The sequence below is a fragment of the Leptidea sinapis genome, chromosome 21 (assembly GCF_905404315.1).
Source record: "Leptidea sinapis chromosome 21, ilLepSina1.1, whole genome shotgun sequence".
NCBI lineage: Eukaryota > Metazoa > Arthropoda > Insecta > Lepidoptera > Pieridae > Leptidea > Leptidea sinapis.
This window is the reverse complement of record NC_066285.1, coordinates 8,933,931-8,954,506: the sequence shown is the minus strand read 5'-3', so window position 1 is coordinate 8,954,506 and position 20,576 is coordinate 8,933,931. Positions and strand designations below refer to the sequence as shown.

The following is a 20,576-nucleotide window of genomic DNA, read 5'->3' as shown; positions in this document are numbered from 1 at the left end:
CTTACCCGACGTTTCGAGACCTTTCCAGATCACGTTTTCAGGGGGACTGCGGTTGATATGAGTCAAGAATATAAAAGTAAATAAAAGTTTTAATCCTTTAAAAAGTGTTTTATTTAAATGTAATGTAATTGCATTTTTTAGAATAGCTTGGGCTTACTTTGTTAGCATTCTTTTTGTAATTTTGTAATAATCATGTGTATGCTATAAAACGGTTCGTCATGCTCACTAAAATAGCATTGCTTGCGGCGGTGTAGTATGACAGGTCGTCTCCTTCCCTCAAATATGTGCGAAGGCAACGATAGCTAGTCCATGCGTCAACTCGTGAACGGGTGCTACTGTGGTGGTGCCAGTTCAGGTTATAGTAAATAAATTATTGATGATCAAAATGATGGTCGTGATTATTCGGCGAAAGGAATATTCCTGTCAAATATCAAGTCTCTACGCCTTATTTTTCCAGACATGTCGTGATAAGACAATATATAGGTGGAAATCTCTTATATATATGTAAAAGATAGATTAATACTTATTATAAATAGTATATCGTATGTAAAATAATCGTGATCCAATTCGACTCGTCCAATCGCATTGTTAAAAATTTCCTAGACCACAACAAAAGCCAAACCTCAGGCTGATTCAAACTGTACGACAATTACTATTTGTTCCGACACCGAGCGAGGCACATCGTATAATACACAAAAACTGTCAACTTCTTTCACGAATTCTACGGCTGTCAAATGACAGCTCACTCAAATAAATTATGATGACGTCCGAAGAGGATTAAATTCGAATAGATCACTATTTCAGAACAATAATAGTGAAATTCCTCTGGTGAACTTTGAGACGCACTCTCGTACGGTATTTCTCATCTATGGATTTTTTTATGACAATAAGGGACGAGATGCGCAGGATGTTCAGCTGATGGAAATTTATATGCCCTGCTCATTACAATGCTGAATTGCCGCTCAGAATTCTTGAAAAACCCAAAATTCTTAGCGGCACCACAATAATTGCGCTCGTCACCTTGAGACATAAGATGTTAAGTCTCATTTGCCCAGTCACTAGCTATGGCGCCCTTCAGATTGAAACACAACTTCACGGCAGATTTCTATTGATAATAAAAAAGAACTTTTGCGTTTGGAATTTTGTAAAATCCGACACCACCGACCATAATCTAATCATAAGCCGGCATCCTGTGCAGGAGCCTCCTATAGGTATAAAGCCTTTCTAAATAGCTCGAGAACCACTAGGTGTTACAATTCAGTTAGGAATCAGCCATTTTTGCATGAAACAAAGAACATGTTGGATCATTAGTTTAGTAATAATAATTACCTACTCTTTGTTCTGTGCTAACTGCAGACAAATAACTACATAGCTAAAACTTGTACTTGAGGAGAGGAGACGAGAGGAGATAAGCCGCAAAGTTGTCAGGCTATTTCCACCAAAGCGGAGAGGAGATGTGAACTGTGAGAGCTCGAAATCAGTCAAGTGATGTCTACGAATTACGAAAGGAAGACGTCATTACGCCCGCTTACACGCATCTGCTCTCTGCGGGGCCACTTGATCGCTCGACGCGGCACAATTCCATAGACAAATTAAACATCTCTCCTCTCGACTTTGGTGAATACCGGGCCTAATATATGCGCTGATTTTATACTTTACCCGTGAGCTTTAGCTATGATATTTATTGCATTGTCTTACGGCCGTTCCCAATATACTATCTACAGATAGAGATAAATTACTACTACTAACTTATTTTACTTTACTAAGTCATTCTTATCGCCTTATATTGGGACGCGTGAATTGCAATTTCCAAACAAACTTCTATCGCTGGTAAGCTATGTGTCCTCTCATTGACAGACAGCGTGTACGGATAAGGACGATAGTTACGATTTTTATCGTAGGCCACAATGATGTGGATGTGGATATTGGGAACGACCGTTAGTGAATCATCCTATCCTATTAAGTAAAGAAAATTACTTTATGCTTTTGAATAGGGAGCAATATAATATTTGGTAATATGCAAAGGTTTCAAGGTCTCTCATTGTATGAGAATGTTCGATTTAAGTCTAAAGTTGGCTTTATTAACACTCATCGACGTCTCATGTAAAGAGCACGTTCAGACATATTTATTATCGACCCGCGAATCTAAAGGCTTATGTACTTTACGACACTCGAACGGTTGGCTCAGTAGATGAGCGCTCGCACGGATCGCGAGAGGTCATAAGTTTTGTGTTGAAATTTAATTTGTGTAATTAAATACAAAAGTGAGGGTTATCACTATAAAATAACAAATTGTTTAGATTTGAAAGAGCGACATCTGAAGTCAATTTCCTAATATACAAATATTGGGGTTGAGCAGGTTATCAAATGTAAAGTAGATCCTCGTTGAACAAAGATATATCAAGATTTATGAACTTTACGCCACTCGAACGGTTGGCTCAGTGGAAGAGCGCTCGACCGGAAGGCGAGACTTCACGGGCTCGAGTCCCAAATCGTTCATAAATATTTTTTTTTTTCAAATTTAATTTGTGTAATTAATCCCAAAAGTGAGGATTTTATTTTAAAAAATTGAACAAACAGCTTGAAACAAATTGCTTATTATTTACAATTAAAGAGTCTATATCTTATATATAAAATTCTCGTGTCAAAATGTTCGTTCCCGTACTCCTCCGATACGGCTTGACTGATTCTCATGAAATTGGAATTTTGTGAGCATATTGAGTAGGTCTGAGAATCGGCCAACATCTATTTTTCATACCCCTAAATGTTAAGGGTGGTCCACACGATTTTTTTTTTTAATTTTTTTGACATTTTTTTTTAAATTTGTTTGATTATGAGTCAGCATTAAAAAATACATACAATTTCAAATTTTCACCCATCTACGATCAACAGTTACTTTTGTATCGCGATTTTAATATCGGCAATACAACGTTTGCTGGGTCAGCTAGTATTATATATAAAAAGATAACTTTTCCGTCTCACATCAATACACTTATTATAATATTGGATGCTTTGTGTGCGTTTGCAGAGCAATTTCTTGATTTTAACAATTAATAATAAATTAAAAATAATACAGTGAATTAATATAGGTAAATGCCTCATTTTCAAAAATTAAAAATCCTTACAATATTACCGTGCACATATATACTCGAAATACCTATGTTACGTTGTGCGGAAACGTCCAAATCTTTACATCAAAATAGACGCGCCCCGGCACAACATACTTCGCTATAAAAATAATCTTTTGCAAACTATATCTAAATTAACATTACACAGTTCCGTTCCCTACCCAATGTCAATTAAAATTTATAATAAGTTACCAGACATTAAAAACCGAAACCAATATTAAAAAATTCATAAGCTCTTTTATGAAGTTACTTTTGGAAAAAAGTTACTATTCTATTATGTGAAGGAATAGTAGATCGTTAACCGAGGGTCGAAAGAATCAATTCCCGAGGTATTTAGACGCCTGAGCGCAGCGAGGTCGGCTATATTCCGAGTAGGAATTGATACTTTTAATCGAGTTAAACACTCTACTTTTCATTTTGAGTATGAGGAAAATAAAACTAATTGCTTATCTAAGCACAGATTAGTATCCCGCCATATTATGTCGCCTTTTTAAATTTCAAATATGGAACTGTCCGCGTAATTGTTGCGGCTTATTCCGCTCAAAGAAGTTTGCGCTAAGTTCACACTGGCTGTTTAGAAAGTCACATGGCCGCGGCATCTTTTCTAATTAGTTCTTTTTTACATAAAACTCTTCACAGCAGTTCTATTTTTAAAGTTCATTCTGGCCCTTAGGTGGGAAGTAATCTGTGTGAGTTTTTCCCTCTCTAGGGAGGGAAACAGCATTTTCCACCCAATAATCAGATCAAAACAACATTACTTTCCGAGTAAGAGAAATGAAAAAAAATATTGAATGTCTGCCCCACTGTTGTTAATTGCTATGTCATACGAGGTGCATGTGATAATTTAGTATTTTAATTTTCTTTAGTAATTAAGTCGCATGTCAATTTGCCAATACAAATAAATGGAGGTAGTTCCAGAAAAACGTTCCAAGCCACAATCATTACATTTTAAGGAATTCATGTTTAAAGTTTAATAAATAGTAATAGTATTTCATACCTGTGGGTTGGTTTAATTTCCAAACAAACTTCTATCGCTGGTAAGCTATACGTCGTCCCATTGACAGACAGCTGCAGCGTGTACGGATAAGGTTAGTTGCTGTCGATAAGTTTATTGGGACAGAAAAGTCAACGATAGTTACGATTTTTATTCTAAGCAAGAGATAGTCTGAATATTGGGAACGGGAAGATGCTAGGGCTAACTATAATATTAACTACATAAACAAGAAAATTTAATGGATTAAATATGTTGGTACACAAACTTCGCTGCCAATCACTATTTACTCAGTACTCACCTCATTAAGGTCATTTAATTATTAGAAGTTGGGTTTGCTGATACACAACCCTTTCTAAAACTATTTGATTTTGAATGATGTAACCCTCCACTGTACAACATAGAGCACAGTCAAAACTTGTCAAAACGTGGAACTTAATGGTTGGTTGTTTGAATTCGAAAATGCTATACATATTTGTTTAATTTCTCTTGAATAAAAGAGGGTGAATTAACTTTAAAACCTTTTAAAACGTTTACCATTATCGTCACCTGGATGCTGGATTTTGGTGGTAGTGGTGCCCCATTAATTCATTTTACCCCCAAAAAGTTTACTTCATTAATTTTGTAACTTAAATCTTTTTGTTGTTATTAGTCGTACTTATAATTAGTAAGTATATTAATATAGTTTTTAGATTTTATATCAAGCATTTAAAAAAATCATTACAAAACGGCAAATCAGCCGATCCGCATAATTTGCAAAAGTATATAAGTAATGTACTGAAGATATTAAGTATATCAATAAGTATTATATCTTCTAATATATAAAATTCTCGGCTTGACCGATTCTCATGAAATTTTGAGTGCATATTGGGTAGGTCTGAGAATCGAACAACATCTATTTTTCATCCCCGGAAATGTTAAGGGTAGTCCACCCCTAAATATTTTTTTTATAAGTTTGACAATTTTTTTTTATTTTTTTTTAATATTATTCAGCATTAAAAAATAGATGCATCTTAAAATTTTCGCCCTTCTACGATCTACGTCTATTTTTGTATCACGATATTTATATTATTCTGTTCCATCCATAAATCCGCTATAGCATCCACTATATATATGCAAGATGGCAATCGAATACAACATATCGTATATTTGGTAGTTCTGAGAATCGGTCGTCATCTATTTTTTATACCCCAAAAATGTTTTTTATTACTTTACTTGGCAATACACCGTTTGCTGGGTCAGCTAGTTTTCCTATAATAATTATAAAATATAATTATCTATCATCATATGAACGAGGAGTTGCTATTGTTCTTTTGGAGTGTCCGTCTCTCTGCATCAGGAAACTGACTAAGTTTAAGTTATTTATTACTTATGTGAAACCGGTAGTTTTACACAAGTAATAAATAACTATATAAATGAGCTTAGAAGTTACCTTCAACTACAGAACCGTACACTGCCGTGGAACTTGGCAGGATTTATTTGTTCTTTAAAGCTGTGAAATTATTGTTATGCAATAAGTAATCCTACTTAGAAAAAAAAACAAGTACATAATTTATAATTTAATAATGATTTGCACAGAATATAGATATATGTTATATAGAATATAGAGCAATTATAAAAATGTAATGAAATATTGTGAAAAAATTTGATAATCTAATAAAAAAGGATTGTGTGGTTTCATGAAACCACGGTAAAAGTGAACTTTTTTTCACATTATACACGTTTAACTAAAAATTTTTGGTTTAATATTCCATGCGATTTTTATTCCCGAGGGAATAAAAAAGTACTGTCATCGGTCATTGATATATCGGCAATTTTAACATCATTATTAAATCATGTAAGGGTGGATATATACAGATTAAGTTGATAAAAATATATTGAAAATAATCAGATTTAGGGAGATGATGTCAGAGCAAAAGTTATTCGAGGAGGTATAAAAGTTCCAGAAATAATTATGTGATACTTATTTGTATTTCATTAGCACATAATCACTTAGCTGTGCTCAAATATCCACATATAGAGCCCATTTTTAAACACTAGATTAAATATGGAAAGCGTATAAAATACTTTTTAAAATGAGCAAGGCAAATGTGATTAAAACAAAAGTTTCACATATTTATATGATACTAATAAAATAATTTTAAAATATAAAAGCACGAATTATTAAAAACATTGAACAGACGTTTATCCTCACATTCAGCGTACTTTTAAATTTTCGTGGTGTATTGCAAAATATTGACATTCTGTAAGAAATTTAATTGTGTTGTGTTTGAGGGTTTGTGGATTCTAGCAAACATTTTTATCTTACATGAATCATTTTTAAATTTCTTATTGGCTTTTAGAAAATATTTAACTAGCTGATACCCAGCGACGTCGTTCGCGTACGTATTTTTACACCTTGGGTTACATTACTGGACTTTTAGTAGGGATCCCTAATTTTTTGGAAATTTTATATAGCCTTTAACAACCGGGGATAATGTAGCTTCCCAACAGTGAAAGAATTATTCAAATCGGTTCAGTAGTTGCCTATACAATGCAAACAAACAAACAAACAATCAAATCTTTCCTCTCTGTAATATTAGTGTAGATTATGATAATGCTCAAGATGCTTAAGATAATACAAGATATTTAAATTTTTATTAATTATAGAATAGTAGTATCCTTGATAGTACTGAAAAATTAATTGTTTGGACATAAATAGAAACTCCTTTGACGATGGCTTCATGGCTCTGCCTTTGCCTTTCCCATTTAAAGGAAGAAGAATAAAAAATAACAGCTGTGTAGGTTTACACTACAATTGATAAACAAAAAAATATTATTTTTGAATTCCATTATTTACAGGCGGTATGGTCTATAGACTATAATATACACTGCTCATATTGGGCGAATTAAAATAAAATACATGATTTACATTTGACCATAAACTAATTTAGGATTAGGTATTGTTTTATCAGGCTTAAGAACGAACTTAATTAAAAGAAATTAATCTAAGAATTCTTCTAGGTTGTTTTACACAATACTCCTGGTTTAGCAGGATAATATTTAGGCTATGCTTACCATTTTTAAATGTTCCGAAGATCCTTAAAATGATCCTCTGTAAAAATTAAAAAAATATCGTAACGAAATATTTTTTCGTGTTTCCCGCCGCGAATTGCGCTGTCAAACCACGCATGCGCAATGCTACCGAGTGCTTTGTATTCTGCCGATAGTTGTGAGCGGCCATCTGTGTTCATAGTTCCTGCCGCTCACCGAACGCGCCAACCCGACGGCCTAAAGGCTTCTTTCTCCTGCACTAAGCACGTGATGCACAAATAACATCTTATGTTATGAAAGTAAGGCATTGCAAGCCGTGGGAGGTTGGAACGCTACTAAGTTGCAATGATATTGTAGATAAGCTTTTCCCAATGAGTTCATTGCATAGAAAATTGCTTCGTATTACAAATTACATTCGAATAAAAGTTTAAAACAAATTTAAATATTTGTATTAAACTTTTATTCGAAGCCAGTTATAGACGAATGGTTAGTGACTCTGACTACTAAGCTAGAATCACCGGGTTCGAACTTCGAATCCCGGTAGGTGCAATCATTTATATGATGAATATGAAGGCATTAAAATTGATTCCATTCGAATTATTTCTGATGTCATTTCTAATATAATAGATACTACTACCGCTTCGGAAACAAATGGCGCTCTGAGAGAGAAGAAGCGGCGCAAGAAACTCTCCCAGCATTCTTTTCATTTCATTCTTCGTTTGTTTCCGAGTCATGGATGTTTATATGTATTTATATATGTTTAAATAAGTATATTGTATTAAATATATCGTTGTCTTGCAGATAATTTGTGTAAGAGTGTGTCAATATTATTATTATTATTATTCAAAAGTACCTAACATAAATGTAACGTATCGTGCCTTTGACATAGATATGTTTGTAATCCTTCGTTCTTGTACCAACACTAAAAATAAAAATAATTTATAAACAAAAGAACATTTTGGGGCACATTTGGATTTTTTTAATTATTGTTAGTTATAAGTATCCAGATCTATTCTATTTAAAAAAAATATCTTATAATAGAGTAGATATATATACCTTTCGTAGTATATACCATTAATAAATTAATAATTTTTCATAATGGTTAGAGTATCACTGGTGGCGGCAAGATAGTTGAGCGACTAAAAATGTTATAAATTATTATCTTCGTGTAAATTACGCAAAATTTTACAAAATCTCAAGGACGTGTTTCGCCTCTACACAAGGTATAGGCTCCTGAAGATGCCTCGTGCAAAGGCGAATCACGTGTCGAAGTGATTAAGTGAAAGCTTATAGCATATTATTTTGTAATTGTTTTGCGAAAAACAGCTCCATTTTCTATTAATTTTCTTATCGATCAAATATAAAACCAGAAACCAATCCATCATTCTTTCGCGTTGCGGCTCTATCAGTGCTGATCCGAATTGTGTCTTTTTAATTGTGAATTTTGAACAAGTGTCAAAATCCGTTTAAAGTCACTTTAACTAATAGACCAGGGTCCATAATTTTTGAAACAAAAAAAAATTACAGTAGGATGAAACCCATTGGTAAAGGACGAGAATGTAACAAAAATTAAGGGAAAAATAAATTACGGGCGATCTGAGGTCGGGAAGTGGAAAAGGGGGGGTATTTTAGGGTAAAAAACGGTTTATCTCGATTTCCGGCAAAACTACAGGTCCTATGGCATAAAGTTAATTAGCAAAGTTGTAGGTAATAAAGAGATCTACAACTTTTGTAATTACACTTTTTTCACATAACCTCAAAATTTAGATGAAAAATTCAAAAAACCAAGTTTATGGTTTTTTATTTATATCTTTTTCAAAAAAAATTTTTTTTCTACAAAATTTGGTGAAAACTTACCTTATTATGTCCCAAATACACTGTTATTTATTTATAAATAACAGTGTATTTGGATTTGGATATTTAAAATATTTATTTTTTCGCCGTATTTTAACTTAATATCAAAAAAGGACCCTAATTTTCAATCGAAAATTCGAAGCGCGTACACCTTCCTTAAAGGCCGGCAACGCTCCTGTGATTCCTCTGGTGTTGCAAGAGAGTGTGGTGGTGATCACTTAACACCAGGTGACCCGTGCGCTCGTTTGTCCTCCTATTCCATAAAAAAAAAACATAATGGATGCCAACAAAAGATAATGCTATTTAATAAATTAAATTAATTACTTTTCAAGATTAAAGTATGTGTAACATACCCATTTTCAGACAAATTACTAGATTTCATTTTACGAAATAATAATTGAACACAACCTTAATACGACATTCAAAGACAATATTTGTGAATAATGATACTTATGAAATTCCATGTTATATGGCTCTCAAAATTTGTTGAACACCTACTGTTATAATATGTATTTGTATACCTAGGTACATTGATATTATAATTATTAAGATAAAATTCAGATAAATTGTTATTTCTCAATGCAAAAATCAGTCAGCGCTTAAATTTTCGTAGTATATTACCATAGATTTAGGATAATACTAGCGAATATCTTACATACTTTTTGCATACAAAGCTTATATTATCTGAATGATGCCTGTCTACAATGTTTTGACAAATCTTTAGTATACTTCAGATCATTATTTGTAGTTTTTATTTATTTTTGCGTACCTAAGCCGCTACATGGTTTAAAATTTTGCATTTTTTTCATAAGTATTTCGAAAGCAATGTTTGATTTTATGGGAAATTTAAGACATGAACTTTTAGAAGAATTTATCGAAATACTTGATATTGTATCAGACAGCAGTTTGAATCTTTATGAAAAGATAACAGAAAATTTAACAACAATAATTAGAATACATCTAAAAAAACCCAGGGCTGGTGATAACTTCTTAGTATGACTTACAGGAACAGTAATATTACTATATAGACTAATTTTAATTAGAGATAAATTCAAAGTATTACATCATGGAGATTGAAAATGTTGAAGGTAATGAAGCTCCTCTTAAAGATTCGGAGAGTCATACAGGAACACCAAAAGCAGAACAAGATGATGGTGAAACGGGTGAACAAACTACAGAAGTGATAGGGCAAGAGGTTGAAAGACATGGAGACATCGAGGACACTATTCAAGGAGAACATGAATCAATAGAAGGTGAAAACAATGAACGTGTAATGGGTGAAGGGGAAGGAGTTATGGGAGAAGAGGAAGAGGTTGTAGGAGAAGGGGAAGAAGTGGCGGGAGAAGAAGAGGCAAATATGGATGGAGAAATGATGGGAGAAGAAAAAGTCGAAGAGAAGGCAGAGGAAAAAGAAGAAGAAGTTAAACAGGACGTCGAAGCAGTTGTAGAGGAAGAAGAACAGTATGTTGAGGAGCCTCCACCTGATCCAGCTGCACCATACGACCTTAGTGATTCTAAAGAGGCTCTCAGAGAACCATTTGAACTTCGGCCTGATCAAGAAGCAGAAGTAGAACAGCTATGGGATTTTTTTCAAAATTATACACCAGCGTATACCGATATAAAAGATTATATAACAGAAAAAGAACTCGTATATATGTTAAAAGCACTTATGCTCATGACTTACACGCCCGAACAGCTACAGGAGCTTATTGCATATGTTGTAAGACCTTCACACCCATTAGGGCATATTAATTATGAACAATTTTTAAGGATCGTTTACATGAGACAAAGAGATTTTTCGGCTGAAGACGAATTGCGCTCAGCTTTACAAGTCATGGATCCTGACCGAACCGGTTCAGTAGATAGGGAATATTTGAAAGATGTACTTCTAAAGTTAGGTCATAAAATGCCACAAAAGCAACTTGATAATCTCATTAAAGAAGTAGATTTGAGCAACGATGGTACAATTGGTATCGAAGACGTTGTTGGTACCATGGGCATAGATCTAAATAAAGAAGATTTAATACTACTCAGACAATCATTACAGCCACCAGATGAAAATGCAGAGGCCACTGAAGACAATGCTTAATATAAATATGTGGAAAATAAACCTACGTTCAATATTGCCTTTTCTTTTTTACATAAAACTATAGATTGATTTTTTTTTTATTTATTTCTCCAAAATGGCTTTATTATAATAATATATATAATATTAGAAATATATATTTATTAGAAAAATGACAAAACGAGCAAGACGTCTACCTGATAAGTGATATGCCTAGCCCATTACCTACTATTTTAATTGATACTATTATACTAACTATAAACTATTATGTATTATTATAACAAAGATGCACAGGATTCTTGTTTATACCTAAAATTCGATGCCGCTTCGCAGTTGCGCTCGTCATTTCGGAACAATTAAGATGTTAAATCTCATTAGTATTATTTAAAGAGGATATAAATTCTACGTTATAACGAGGGACTGGCTAAGTAGAAAATGAAATTAAGTTTAGTATGAAATGTGCAGTGATGTGAATAAGTTTGAAAAAGTAATAATTACAGTATGGCGATTGGCGACGAAGTATAATCCGGTTAAGTTTGAAAGCGAACAGTTGCTTTAAAACGTAGTGGTTTTCGGCTATCTCCGATTGTTACGAGAATGTAGTTTGAAATTCCGCAATATTTTTTCAGCTATTTTGTTTTGTTTATTGTTGTTGGCACAACTATTGATGTTGAACCTGCTGCTTTACTAAGACGGAACTATTATGACTTGTTAAAGAAAATACATCAGCACCTTTAAATAATTTATACGTCTTTATAGATCCTCTTGCTGCTAGACAACCGAAGAAAATAGGCCAGGTTTATTACTTTAATGTGCCTGACAAGCTACGTCTTCCACTCGCTCTCTTAATGTGCGTGCATTGCTTAAGGCGACACGAAATGCCAGCGACCTTGAGGCGGCTGCCGACCCGACATCTATGTAACAAAGCCAATATTTTCAAAATTATTGTGTGGAAAACAGTTTATATGCTTACAATCCTCGTTATTCACTACTAATCTGAATAAATTAACCTACACAAAAAGTACAACCTATATGAATAACTTTTCTGAGAGGAGTACCAAAAAAATGCGTCACGCCATGCCAAAAAAGTCAGCCAGTCGTAGTTCAAAAAGGCTCGGCAGTGTTAACTATAACCAACAGCAAGCATTAGCAACCTACAAATGTCTTATTTGTAACAACCTACAAATGTGTAATTTGTGTGTAAGGATATGTGTAACAGGAATAAGTAGTGTTCATAGCTCGAAATGCTATACTTTCACCACAAAACTTGTCTAAAAACACCGTGATTGCGTGTTTTCTGCTTACTCTTTGCCTTAAAATAGAGGTTAACGGTCAACCCCATTTTTTTCCGACGCTTTCACAGCTGTCACGGTCTGTCTATACGTAAAAATGATCTAAGCCAGCACCTTTATAATGAAGCAGAAGAACTGTTAAAACAGTATGGTCATGAAGTGATAAAATTACATCCTTATCACTGGAGCTTGGGAAAAAGAAAAATATCTAACAGAAATTTAGGAGTGGACAATGCAAAAATAGAGCAGTAAATAAAAGACTTTTCTTGTTTGTTACTAAAAGACTTGACTTGTTTTTCAGAGGTTACTGCAGAAGACTGGAAAAAGTGTACATATCACGTAATAAATGTAGAAAAAAAATATAACGAGAGTGATAGGATTTCAGATACTGCTTTGGACAGTTTCTTAAGTATGATTAACCGAATAAAATGAGTATTGAAAAAATTTGATTTATTATTTCCCTTTTTTGTTTAAAAAATATTTGTTTTTCCACTTTCCACTTTCCACTGCCACGACTCCCTGGCCAGATTATCTGGTTTGTTTTTAATTTTGACCCTGTACCACAAATCAAAAGCAACATAAAAAAGATTCACTATGATAAATATTTCTCATAATCAATCATTTATTACAAATCTAGACATTTTTTATTAAGTTATTTCCCTTACTTCTGGAAATGTATCTTAAATTGTCATATTAGTTTTGTATATTTGGACCAACATTTTTGTATTATGCGACTTCGAACCTGCGCTTCCACAGCCTCTGGCATGCATACCCTACGGCTGTTATTGCTTACCGTCCACGGAACACTTTTCCCGAGTTACCGTCCCTCAAACGTATTATTCGTAATTCTTGGTATGTTCTAGCGAAGGGGTTAAGCCACAGAATAGGCAAAAAAATGTTGTGGTACAAAGTACACATGTCAGAAGTGAAACTTCTTTGGAAAACTAATTTTTAAATCTCGTTTAAATCAATTATTCTTATCTGTTCTCTAAACCAAATGTTTTTATCAATATTAGTAATTATTAGATGTTCTACTTACTCGCGGCCACGTGCTAAACCTGCACGATACAACGCTAGTAGGGAAGATGCTCTACTTTTTCGCGGCCGCGTACTAAACTTGCTCGATACAATGCTAGGAGTGAAGATGTTCTACTAACTCGTATCCGCGCGCTAAACCTGCACGATACAAAGCTAGTGGGGAAGATATTCTACGTTTTCGCGGTCACCCGCTGAACTCTTGAGAACCTCGGATACGACATCCATATTGTTGGAATCATAATTTTGCGCGGCGGCCATTATGGTTTTAAAAAATGATCCCAAATTCGTTCTCTGCACCCTCTAGAACCTCGAATACGATATCCATATTGTTGAAATCATAAATATGCGCGGCGGCCATCATGGATTTCAAAAATGATGCCAAATTAGTACTTTGCACCTTGGAGAACCTCGGATTCGATATCAATATTGCTTAAATCATAATTTTGCGCAGGGGCCATCATGGATTTCAACATTTGTCGATATTATAGTGGCAAGCACTACTTTACTGGAATCAAAAACGGCTACTTAAGGATTTGAATAATTGAAGTCGATTGCCGCATGTCATATTTTTCAATCGCACTACTGAAATAAAATGTTCAATTGAATGCGTGCTCTCCAGTATTATAGCATATTGCTCCGAGGGTACAACACTTGTTGGGTTAATATTAAAAAAATATGGATAAAAATAAAAACTTGAAGTAGGTAGGCGGTGGTCCGTGTTTTCTTTAAGCACCATCATATAGACGTTGTTATATTTAAAGACTATACTTGAGCTTAGCCTGGCGCGTAGGCCGTAGTTTCTGAACGCGCCTCAGTGGCAAAATTGACAGGTCACAGTGTATTTTCCTACTCTCGAAAAAAAAGAGAACATCAAATATCAATGTCATCAATAGCAATCGTATCGGACCGCACCCTGTCCAATTGTAAGCGGAAGCGTCTAAGCTCTAATGTTTACTTGTTGTGTTTACCAGGTGTTTTTAAATTTCAACTTCTATTATTTTACTCTTTGAGGTGTTTACTCATTATTAAGCTATTAACTTGTTTTTTTTTATGTGCTGTTACTATTTACTTGTTAATTTGGTTTTGTATTGTTGAAAAGATGAAAGTTTTCATTCTTTTCGCTTTTAGCGCTTTTGTACCTGAAAGTAAGTTGCAATTTGATTAAAAGACATTAGCAGTTACTTTGTTTGTGATGTTCATATTTTATTAAATACGATCTGCTATAGTTTTAACTCATGGAATTTGAATTTTAGTGTAATTTACAGTATATCACAATAATTTAATACTTAAATTTCTGTAGGTCTAGCAATATGGTGTTATCAGTGCACATCAGCCATCCCAGGATGCACAGAACCATTTAATTGGCGTGGTATAGGATACCTGGGCAACCCATGTCCTGATAGTGAAGACATATGTGTTAAACTTATCGAAAGAAAGGGAGGTTAGTGGTTGTCTTTTTACAATATTTTTGTAATCCATCATAATTGGATATGTATTTAAAAAAATTAAAAAACGATCATTTTTTCTGTTCTAATTACAATTGTAATTTAACAATAAATGATTACTTTCTCTTTTGATATTTGTAGAACTTATATATTTGTCCTTTGCACAGGATGCCAGTTAGATTATGGGTACCACAATGGCACCTATTTCTACCGTAAAGCAGTAAACATTACTGTGTTTCGGTCTGAAGGGTGCAGTATCTGGTAAAATTACTGGGCAAATGAGACTTAACACCTTATATCTCAAGGTGACGAGCGCAATTGTAGTGCCACTCAGAATTTTTGGGTTTTTCAAGAATCCTGAGTGGCACTGCATTGTAATGGGCATGGTGTATCAATTACCATCAGCTGAACTTGCTGCTCATCTTGTTCCTTATTATCATAAAAAAAATTACATAGTCAATATTATATATTAAATTTATCTGTCTATAGCAGATTACAAACTAGAACAGGTTATTAATTTAAAATTAATATTTCAGCTGAAAAGGTTATAACCAGAGACTGCTTGAGTAACTTCAAGGCATTCCGTACTGACATCCCGGCAGATACATATGAAGGGTGTAGAGCAGCTGCTAAAGATGTTAATCTAGCTAATTATGTAAATAACACAGTAAAAGAAATTGATATAAGCAGGTATGGTATTTTAATTAGAATTGCTGGTATATTTATTTGATATAGTTTTGTTTTATTATGCAAAAGGAGGACTAATGAGTGTATGGGTCAAGTGGTATTAAGTGATCACTGCCACCCACATTCTATTTGCAACACCAGAGGCTGGACTTTGAGGAAGGTGCATGCACTTTCTTTTTTAAAGTACCCATGTTGTACTGTCCAGGAAACACTGCACAAGGAGTCTCATTCCACTGCTATGTTGTATATGGAAGAAATTCTTGAAAACCGCACTGTGGCGGAACGCTACACATCCAGATGGGGGGGATAATATATTAATTTGTGGTATGTTGTGAGATGGTGGAAATCGGTGGCAGGATTCAGGTGAATCATCTCTTCCAAACACTCCCTGTGATAAATGCAGTTTAAGACACAATGAAGTGACATCTGTCTCTACCCAACACCAGGTGATCAAGCCATTCACAGAGCAGTTAGTGATATCTGTTGTCAGAGTTTTATATATCTCAAAATATAATATCCGAATGAGTTTTGCACTGAATTCTATGTAGTATTTTTATTGTATTTCTATATAGTATTTCACATGAGTTACACATTTATGTTATATACTTTTTAGAGAACTAAAACATTGTGTATATTTTAAGCTGTATTTTACATTAGGTTTTTAGATTAGATTAGAGACATTAGATTTAACCCATCATTTTCTGACCATTGCTGTCCACCTGAAAATGTAAATTAAATGCCCTGTCATAATTTTTTCACAATATTTATTTGGTGACATTAGTTCATGAAATATAAGAAAGAAAAGCATTTATTTATACACACTCACAAATGACAAAAAGTAAAACAACTTAAAAAAATAATAATGTGTGGTGTTTAAAAAAATAATAATATTTATGCATTTTTTTTTTCAGAAAATGGTATGATGAAACAACCTGGTGCTTTTGCTTTTTGGATCACCGGTGCAATGATGCATCAATTGTTTCAACTTCATGGTTTTTGTCACTGTGCTTGGCATTAGGAGTATTCACAAAGGCATTGTTGTGACCCACTCATGCAATGAACACCAATTGTTAGTCAACAATTGTAGTTAGGTACTATGTATTTTGATCATTGTGCACTGAATCATAAGAATCTGTAGATTTAATAAATTTTACAATTAAATTGTATGAACTGACAATTTTAGCTATTTATATGTTGTATGTATATTAGAAATGATTCCAGTTAAATATTCTGACTGTTATATGTATTTAGTTGTATATTTTACAATAATGTTACAATGCTAAGCTTGTCCACCTTCCTTTAAGGCAGGCAACATTCCTGTGATTCCTCTGGTGTTTCAAGAGAATGTGAGCGGTGGTTATCACTTAACACCAGGTGACCCGTACGCTTGTTTGTCCTCCTTTTTTCTTAAAAAAAAATAATCCTAGAAAGGTCTAATAAACTATATTTATATGTCGTTGTATCATTCACACTATAGGCGTTTAGATGCTTTTAAACACGCTGGCGTGTTGTATTTTATGTAAAAACAATGTGTAGTCATTATATTCCGTCCACTTAACATAATACTTATTGTTAGTTTTACAGTTATAAACTTAAGTGATTAAATTATGTGCCGTCCAACTTATAAGCATGACAATTTTAAAAGAATAAAAATATATTATTATATTATTGTATTTCTAAAAATCCATTGTCCGTCCATTGGTCTGTCTAGCAAAGGCTGTATCTCAAAAAACACAATAGTTAGAAATGGTGGCTAATTTCGAAATGGCGGTCATGCAAATAAAATAGTTGACTAACAAAAGTATTTACATATGTGTTATAATTTTTTTCATTGCAAGTAATAGTATTATTTATATAAGTTAGATGTAAGTATGCATCCAAGTTTTCTACATTATCTCTCTTTGCTTTGGATAGAACACACCTAATAAAAACTACACAATAATATTGATTTTAACTTAGTTTAACACAGAGAACTGTAAAAGGACTATAGTGTATGTAGCAACAATGGCGAACAATTGTAATGGCAGTCGATTATCCAATGTGAACATTCCGTATATGGAAATAGTGAAATCTATTTCCAATAAAGATACGACACGCCTTGTTACACCCCGTGTTTCATCTGAAAAAAATTATGTATTCATATCATCATAATATTATGTTAATTGAAAACTGTAAACAACTGCGTAATAACCGATCTTTTAGATACAGTTCATAAATTGGAGGTAGTTCCAGAAAAACGTTCCAAACCACCATCATGTCGAAATTGAGTTAGGAACACAAAAAATATGGTTGAGGGAGGCGATGGCTGGCTCATGCGTCATGCTTGTGAAGGGGCGCTGCTTGTGGTGGCAGGATGATCCTGTTGCCGGAGACTTGGTTTCAGATTCTTAAAAGTTATTGTGTGTACATATATGTATGGATATATACATATTTATTTATTTATAATCGCTTATAAAATGCTCACAGAATACCTTTATTTATTTATGGTGTATTTGGATGATGCAGCTACTGTATTCAATAACTTTTGTATTAATTTACATTTACTTTTTTGACTTAATCGTGTAAGACATTGACTATTTGTAAATCTTGATATAAAAGAGTGGCAATGAGTTTCTTGCTACTTCTTCTCATTAGCTCAACCCTTTACGAAGTAGCGGTAGATTCAATAAGAAATTTTTTATTTTTTGACATTCATAAGTGTCATTTTCGTGACCTACGTGAATAAACTGATTTTGATTTGAAAAATGGTCACGTGATTCATATTAACGGACTGACAAAAAATGGCAGCCCTACTGTCACTCTTTAAATGACATCATGACTTAGTAGCCCAACCCACATGTATGGAACACACTAATGTTTATTAAACTTTAAACACAATTCCTTAAAATTTGATGTTTGTGGCTTGGAACGTTTTTCAAGAACTACGTCCACATATCAGTGTCTCATATATTTTGTACTGTAATATGGGGTCTGGTTGAATGGGATGTTGAGCGATGAATTGAACGCGCAGTAATCGAAAATAGGGTCTGAATGGCGGAAAGCGCGGGGGGTGAGTTGCGCGGATAGTGTGCACATGACCAGCATTTGTTGCGCAACGATCGATATCCGTTACGGGGCTATATTATATTATGTACATACAATTACGAAGGGAAAACAAGCATGGGAGTCACCTAATGGTAGGCCAACTGCGCATTCCCGACCTGTAAAGGATCAGAAAGGCCTAGCATCATTTTTAGTGGAAAATTTTACTTTATTGGTTGGCTACTCTAACAAGCACTTACAACAATAATTAGTTATCCATAATCGATAATGAAACCGGTATCTGATGGCATTTTATCTACCTATGATAACCTACACCAATTTAAGAAAATTAAACCACTTTTTATCGGTATAAAGTAATGATAGTAATAAGAATAGCTGTGCCCGCGACTTCTTCCACGTAGATTTGGATCTATCTTGGGCCATATAATGCAACATGACTGCCTGTTAGTTGGTATCTAATATGAGAATTTACGTCATGTTTGATAATTGGACATGTTTAAGTATTGATACCACAATGTACAGACAAACCTGTAGGTAAAAATCTTCAAAAAATGTTTTTCTTGGGTTCTGTTGCATGTTATTTTTTATATATTACCCCCCCCCCCCCCCCCCCCCCCCCCCACCCCCATATTTTATAAATCCCCTGTATACTAAATTTTATGAAAATCGTTGGAGCCGTTTCCGAGATTCAGTTTATATACATACAAGAATTGCTCGTTTAAAGATAAGTACAAATAGTGAGTGAACTTGGCAACTAGAAGGTGCAACGCGTGACGTCGCCCTATAAAAGGAGTATTCATACACGTTTGTGGCACGTATTCAATATTTCTCATGCCACAACCCGATGTTGCTTCTAGTATGTTTTTTAATGAATTTAGTAGCTATTTACTTTCCATTCGCGTACTACTCCTGTATGTGACTTTGTTTTAACATATTACAGAAAGTTTTTGTGACAACCCTTAAATGTTTGGGACTAGATGTCGAGACAGTGTTGTATTTACAACATTTTAGTATTCATTACAGAATTATATTCTTTCGGACTTTCTTTATATTACGCGTGACGTTATATAAAGAAAGTACGAAGTAGGTACAAACATAAGATTATTTTCTTTACCGTCGGTTGTTGAAGATGCGATAGTAAGACAATGTTTCTTCACTTTGTACATCTTTTTAAATACAGAATTTGCTACAGTAGTGAGAGCTATGAGGCCACTGATCATTATTGGTAAAATAAGTAGAATACATGTAGCAGCGGCCATGTTAATTGACATCTGAAATATAATATTAACACTGATTGTATTTGTCAAACTTATTTTAAGTAGGAGATGTATGAAATTTTAAGCCTTACTCGATTCTTCGCAGTAATTATAATATTTTGTATGGAACATATTGTCGCCAAAAGCAATTGGCTAATAAAACAAAATATCTGAAAAAAAAAAGCAATAGTAAACAAAATTATGGAACTCAAATTCTATATTTACACTATAGAAAAACAATTGAATGCGCATTGTATGGAATTAATAACCTTCAATGCCATGGCATATACCTACTGATAGTATCTATAGTATGGGCTGTCATACTATAGATACTAAATTGGCTTCGCAATTACTGGGCGTCATAGATAGAGAACGGGAATGCTTCAAGCCGGTCCAAATACTAGCGTATGGAGTACCTATTGCTGTCATCTCTGGTCTGGCGCACCGCAGTAGCAGCTAGAAATATTTGATCGCGTGCAACGCAAAGCTGCTCCAATTATCGGGAAATAGATCACTTGACGTTGCGTGGTGACGTCGCTTCTTTGCGTTTTCTACCCTACGTTTTCATTTATCACGGGGAGTGTTCTGAAGAGCTGTTTCACCTCATTCCTGCCGCCAAATTACACCTTCGCACGACACGCCACAAATTACAATATCATCCACACCGTCTGGATGTAGCGTTCCTCCACAGTGCGGTTTTCAAGGAACTTTCTTCCACTTACAATCGAACTATGGAATGAGTTTA

General features: G+C 34.0%; 3 protein-coding genes and 1 long non-coding RNA gene across 5 annotated transcripts in view; 2 read left to right on the top strand and 2 right to left on the bottom strand.

The window, feature by feature from the left end:
* Positions 1-7,330, bottom strand: part of LOC126970672 (uncharacterized) — a 36,878-nt gene extending 29,548 nt beyond the window's left edge. The window contains exon 1 of the mRNA XM_050816761.1: positions 7,177-7,330. Within this exon, the coding sequence (XP_050672718.1) occupies positions 7,177-7,179 (3 nt within the window). The 5' untranslated portion in view covers positions 7,180-7,330. The remainder of the gene's footprint in view (positions 1-7,176) is intronic.
* Positions 7,331-9,759: 2,429 nt separating this feature from the next.
* Positions 9,760-11,132, top strand: LOC126970657 (uncharacterized). The gene has a single exon (XM_050816740.1). The coding sequence runs from the start codon at positions 10,073-10,075 to the stop codon at positions 11,093-11,095; it is 1,023 nt and encodes a 340-aa protein (XP_050672697.1). The 5' UTR covers positions 9,760-10,072; the 3' UTR covers positions 11,096-11,132.
* Positions 11,133-14,271: 3,139 nt separating this feature from the next.
* Positions 14,272-17,198, top strand: LOC126970673 (uncharacterized). 2 transcript variants are annotated; one of them, XM_050816762.1, is made up of 4 exons: positions 14,272-14,372; positions 14,702-14,842; positions 15,383-15,536; positions 16,445-17,198. In XM_050816762.1, exons 1-4 carry the CDS (start codon positions 14,282-14,284, stop codon positions 16,575-16,577), a joined length of 519 nt encoding a protein of 172 aa, XP_050672719.1. In that variant the 5' UTR covers positions 14,272-14,281; the 3' UTR covers positions 16,578-17,198. The 2 variants fall into 2 exon arrangements, with proteins under 2 accessions (XP_050672719.1, XP_050672720.1); XM_050816763.1 differs by having other exon boundaries at positions 14,309-14,546.
* A 99-nt stretch (positions 17,199-17,297) lies between these two features.
* LOC126970689 (uncharacterized) lies at positions 17,298-19,969 on the bottom strand. Its single transcript, XR_007730686.1, has 3 exons — positions 19,924-19,969; positions 19,690-19,846; positions 17,298-17,652 (listed from the first exon to the last, which is right to left on the bottom strand). It is a non-coding gene; the product is annotated as an uncharacterized LOC126970689 (long non-coding RNA).
* Between the last annotated feature and the right edge of the window lie 607 nt (positions 19,970-20,576).